The 6152-nt window shown below is 51.6% G+C and overlaps 1 protein-coding gene across 1 annotated transcript; it reads left to right on the forward strand.

Moving 5' to 3' along the window:
• The first annotated feature begins 672 nt into the window (after positions 1-672).
• On the forward strand, positions 673-2929 carry adra2a (adrenoceptor alpha 2A). Its single transcript, XM_029172608.3, has 2 exons — positions 673-1071; positions 1201-2929. Exon 2 carries the CDS (start codon positions 1358-1360, stop codon positions 2570-2572), a length of 1215 nt encoding a protein of 404 aa, XP_029028441.1. The 5' UTR covers positions 673-1071; positions 1201-1357; the 3' UTR covers positions 2573-2929.
• Positions 2930-6152: the final 3223 nt, after the last annotated feature.

Below are 6152 nucleotides of genomic sequence, written 5' to 3' on the forward strand. Positions count from 1 at the left end.
CTGGTTCTTCGGGGACATGATGTACACATCACATGACAGCTAAACATGACCTGGTTAAACAGCGCTGGGTAAATTAATGTCTGTGTCAGCTAAGGTTAAATATTTGCCTTCAACCAGAGGACTGACCGACTACAGTCACAGAGCACACGTCGCATTGTGTTGCGAGACTTAATAACCCCAAGCGCCTAAAATAACCGCGTGCTGATAATAATATATATTAACGGTCGCATTAAAACATATTTGTATTTTTTACATCATCTGAGGGAAGATGGACGTGTGTCCGTCACAGGTGACAGCTGAGTCGCTCTGCTCCTCCTGAACATAAAGTGCATCAACCAATAAAGTTTACGCAAAGCGATAAAAGGCCCGCGTGGACGTCCACGCTGTGACCGTGGCGGCTGCGCTGCAAAAAATGTCTGTCCCGAGAAGGTGGTTCCGTTTTTAACGCGTGCGCCTTCTTCACCGGTGCTTCATTCAAACCCCTCAGTTTTCCGTGGATTGTGGAGACGACTAAAATGGGAGCTGAGTCTTGAGATTCCAACACACCTAAGTACGAAGTCGGTCTTTACGCTGTGTGCGCAGCAGATGCGTCATAACGTCTGACATATTTGACATCGCTCACTTTCTTGCTCAACTTCTTCCCAGAGACCTTTCCTCCGTTCTCCTCCCAGCGACGCTCGCCTCCATACATTCGGTCGCGTTCCTTTTCGTCGCTCCGCCGCGCCTCCAGGTGTCCGCGGCGGCGTCACCTGCCGCGCGTCGCGCGCCGCGCGCGCGTCGGCCCCCGGCTGACACTTCTTGCAGCGTGCGGGCTATAAAGAGAGGGAGTGGCGCTCCGGCTCGCACTGACGGGAGAGACTCCGCGCGCGGACTGCGGCTCGGCGGCGCCCGCGATAACATGATTAGCGCTCCATTACGTCCGCCGCCGAGGACAACTGGACGCGGAGCGCGAGAGAGGAGACGCGGGGCTGACGCGTTCCCGCTGCCGTCGCCGCATGGACGCTTCCCTCCTTCTGACCTGTCCGAGGAAGTTGAGCGTGCGCGCGTCTCTGCCACCGCTTCTTTGTTCCGGTAGGAGTGTTTCATTATTACTACGCGTCAGTCTATTGTTAAAATTCAGGGACAACACGTCAGCTGATCAGTAATAAACACAATGAGCCTAAGTAAAAAAGCCTGACTTTCCTGTGCTCTGGTTCTCAGATGAACTGAGCCTCGTGATCAGAGCCCATCGACGGCGATGCAGAGCTCCGTGATAAAGACTCGGGGACCTCTGGGGGGGTGATTCCATCACGTCCCCCCCCTCAGCCAGCGTCCGGCTCTGCCCTTCCTGCTGGAGGACACCTGCCGACCTCCGGTGATGGAGTTCAACAACGCCTCCAACCTGACGGCTCAGCGGAGCCCGTACGGCCTCCACGTCTCGGTGCCGCTCACCATCCTGGTGGCGTTCATGATCCTGCTCATCGTGTTCGGCAACGTGCTGGTGGTCATAGCCGTGTTCACGAGCCGGGCCCTCAGGGCTCCCCAGAACTTGTTCCTGGTGTCGCTGGCGTCGGCGGACATCTTGGTGGCCACGCTGGTGATGCCCTTCTCCTTAGCCAACGAGCTCATGGGATACTGGTACTTCGGCAAAGTGTGGTGCGAGATATACCTGGCGCTCGACGTTCTGTTCTGCACGGCCTCCATCACGCACCTCTGCGCCATCAGCCTGGACCGCTACTGGTCCATCACGCAGGCCATCGAGTACAACCTGAAGAGGACGCCGCGCCGCATCAAGTGCATCATCTTCATCGTGTGGGTCATCGCCGCGGTCATCTCGTTCCCGCCGTTAATCACCATGGAGAAGGAAACCAGCGAGAAGAGCCCGGCGTGCAAGATCAACAACGTCACGTGGTACGTCATCTCCTCCTGCATCGGCTCCTTCTTCCTGCCGTGCGTCATCATGGTCCTGGTCTACGTGCGGATCTACCAGATCGCCAAGAAGAGGACGCGGGCGCCGCCGGGGGACAGGAGGGGGAGGGCGGCGGCCGGGAAGCCCGGCGCCCTGGCGAGGGCCAACGGCGTGGGCGCCGCGGCGGAGAAGCTGAACGGGGAGCAGGACGTCCGGCTGCAGGAGAGGGCGGAGGAGGCGAAGGCGGAGGCCAACGGCGTGGACATGGAGGAGTCCTCGTCCTCCGACCACAAGGTCAACAACCCCTGCTCCGTCAAGAGGAACGCGGCCGCGGGGAGGAGCGGGCCGAGCCAGATCAGGCCCGGGGACGCCGAGGCCCGCCGGCGGCCCGGCGCCAAGGGGAGCCGCTGGAGGGGCCGGCAGAACCGCGAGAAGCGCTTCACCTTCGTGCTGGCGGTGGTCATCGGCGTCTTCGTGGTCTGCTGGTTCCCCTTCTTCTTCACCTACATGCTGATGACGCTCTGCGCCGCGTGCTGGGTGCCGGACACGCTCTTCAAGTTCTTCTTCTGGTTCGGCTACTGCAACAGCGCGCTGAACCCCATCATTTACACCATCTTCAACAACGACTTCAGGAGGTCCTTCAAAAGGATTCTGTGCAGGAGGGACACCCGGCGGCTCGTGTGACTGTGTCGTTGTGTACGTACTTTGTGTGTACGTGGTGAGGCCCGGTTTTCAGGGGTCACGGGTCACTTCTGCGGGGGTCCGGCCACGATCGCCCACCGCAGCTGCTCGGAGAGAGAGAGGCCGAGCAGAACACCACCGTGGAGCTATCACTGGAGTCTCATCGTGAAAGTCACTTTTACTTTTGAAAAAGAAACTAGTGAAGTCCATAATATGTGTTGTACTTTACGACAGTATGTTGTACAAACGTACCAGTAGATATTTGTCTATATTTTCGTTGTTATGGATACGACGACGGCGTAAGAAATGTGGCATCTCTCTAAAGAATAAAACAGCATCACCTGTTCCACAGCAAAACACCACGTTGTGTTGATATGTTGATGACATCATAACGCACGCACACACACACACACACACACACACACACACACACACACACACACACACACACACACACACACACACACACACACACACACACACTCATCTGCCGAGTTTCAATCTTAAATGAAACGCTGTTTTTCTCGTGACCCGTGTGAACGTGTTAAAATCTGTGTCCTGAACACAAAAGTCCGAATTCACTGGTCTGTTGAATCTGACCTTTGCAGCAGATTAACAGGAAGCTTAACACTTAATGAGCCTCAGTGGAATATGTGCAAATGTTCGTGAGTCCTTGGCTTAATCATGTTTGTGATGAGACGGGGGTACTTTTTCTGAGACGTCAGATTCGCTCTAAATTAAATTACATGTTGAATCCCCTTCCTTCCCACTGTGTACTTTCTGGGCACGCGAAGCACAGTAGTAGCGATTCACAAGCAGTCAACAATCTGACGGACGGGTCTCACGCTGTTCTCACCCAGCTTCAGGGGAGTGGGTGAATAAAACACAGAGGCATCTATCACTCATGAAGTGAATACAGAGAGTTCTTCTTCTGCGCATTAACACAAACGGTGAGCTGCTATTGGACGATAACTGTTCAGTTCGAGCCAGAGTGTGTTGTGAGTCACTGTGGCTGATATGAAACGCCAAAGTCAAACACGGGGATTTGAACGGAGCTGAAGTTGCCCGATTGAAAGCTGTGACACGTCCCCATTAAAAAGTAACAGCGTGTCACGAAGCTCACAGCAGATGCGGTAATATTCATGAGTAAGTTTGTCAAGGATTCATCTGTTTAACACAATCCTGCAGCACTTACATGTTTGACAGCTACATCCACCAGGATGTGTTTGTTGCACATCTCCCCAAGTGCATTTACACTGAAAACATGGATGATGTGTGAATATAAACATTGCGATATATATATGAATACATTACGCCTTATAGTGGCCGGGTTGTTTGCAAATGTGTGGACGTTATGACTCTCTCTCTGCTCTATTGTCTGTGTTTAATCTGATCAAAACTCACAGTAACGTTCACACATGGCTGCTTTAACAGTTTCCCTGTTGGACGGAGGCAGATTGCAGCTCAGCGACGTAACGTCACAGTAAAAGCCGTTTGACCACGATCTGCTGAAGCCCAGTATTAACTGAGATTCGGTCATTTTCTCATCTCACCCCCATCATCATCAACATCAGAGTTTTGAGCCCGTCCATTAACGCTGGCAGGGGTTCGAGCAGACGTCATCAAGCGACAGTGATATCATTAGTAAGACTTACTAACAGACACACACACACACACACACACACACACACACACACACACACACACACACACACACACACACACACACACACACACACACACACACACACAGCCGTAGTGGTCAAACAAGTGGTGTGTGTCGAGCTGCCATTCAGAGAGACGGAGACAAAATGTCAGCAGCCACGAAATCACAACACGCCATGGTTTTGGGTTGCAGGGTGCGGGTGTTGTGGGGGAGTAACTCAGTTGTCTCACATTTGTGCAGCGCTCCGGCGGAGGGGGCGCGGAGGGGTTTGTTGATGTGTGGACGTGGGAAGACAGGCGGTGCATGTGCGCCGTAGGTGGCCGGGGTGAGAAGGTCGCGATGACGCCAAACGCTGAATGAAGCGCCCACACGCTACAACCTGCACCGCGTTTTGATTCTCTCTGTGTGACACACACATGCACGCCATTATTCAGCGCTCCCGATGAGTCACCGCTGTTTTCTCCTACTTGTGTCTTCGGCGTGGCGTGCATTTCACTTTCTCTCCGTCCGGGAACATATTGGGCCCAGGTTGCGTAACGGCTGAGGGAGGACTGGTGAAAGTGGTTCAGATGCATCATTCAAACGGAGTCCCAGTCTCATTAGCTGCAGGCTGATTAGCTGTCAGGCCTCTGGATCTGATCGGAGGCACAAAACAACTCTGGGCAACGGATATTTCCCTGGAAATTAATTTGGCTAGACAAATCTATTTTCCAGCAGCTCATTATGATCAAGAGCGATCCGCTCCCATTGGCCCAGGGACCACACAGCATTTATGTGACATGATTATTAGACCTATGAGCTAATTCAGTGTGGCTGTAAAAGGAAGAGGGCCCCGGCTTTGATGGCTCAGCGCTCTGCATTATAAATGAGAGAGTTTCTAACGCGATCAATTCTGAATCTAAAATGTGTCTTTTCCCATTCTGGTTATGGGAATATGATTCTCTTCATGGTGATGCTTCATGTGGGGCCGTGGAGCAGACAGGACTTATTGTTGAGCTGATGTCTCTATCGTCCCAGACTTCTGAGGGTCTGACTGTCCCCTCTCTCCGTGTTTACGTGATGACGGACTATTTTAATTTTGGCAAGGATGTGCGTTTTTTCCAAAAACAAACTGAAACCAAGACTTGTCCGACCGCAACATGTTTCCACTGTTTTTTGCTCCATCTGGTCCATGTAGCATAAAAAAAAGCAGCTACTCAGGAACTGGGGTTTGCTCACCTGACCCCACACAGCTGCGTACGGGTCTGTGTTCACGCCAATCAAGCTGAGTTTCAGGGACACTAACAACAGACAGCACTTTTAAAAGGACTCCAACTTGTGACTGTTTTGCTTCCAATCTGTCACGTACGTCTTGATGATCTGATTCATTATTAAGCCTGTTCAAAGTTACAGGGACATAGATTCTCAAAAATAAGAAATTAGAAATGGGGGGTGTTCATTTAAAAAGTGACTGAAAAAAAATTGACAATAACGGACATTTTAAACTTAACTTGGTACCAATAGTCTGGTGTCTCTGAATCAGCTTAGTAGGACATTTAAATCATTTTCTTAATAAGTTTAGAGAGATGTCATTTTCAGTAATCACATGCACATTATGTTTTCAAATTCTCTCAAGAGAATAAACAACTAAATGATTAAAATAGCTGCTGATTCATTTCCATGGTCAACTAATTAGACTAACTGAATAACCGAGTAATCAGCTTGGCGCTGCATGAACATATAATGTCTGTCCCAGTAGAACTTCCTGTTAAAGAACCAATTACCCAGACGCTCCTCACACAGTCCTGTGGCACATCAGTCGTGAGCCGACCCGCTGATTCACCTGTGACAAGTAAAAAGAGAGTCTGACCGAGTCAAACCGAGGCGGGGGATTAAAAAAAAACACCCCACAAGCGCCGGGTTCTGTGCGCCTCAGCA

The sequence above is a fragment of the Betta splendens genome, chromosome 1, assembly GCF_900634795.4.
Source record: "Betta splendens chromosome 1, fBetSpl5.4, whole genome shotgun sequence".
Taxonomy (NCBI): Eukaryota; Metazoa; Chordata; class Actinopteri; order Anabantiformes; family Osphronemidae; genus Betta; species Betta splendens.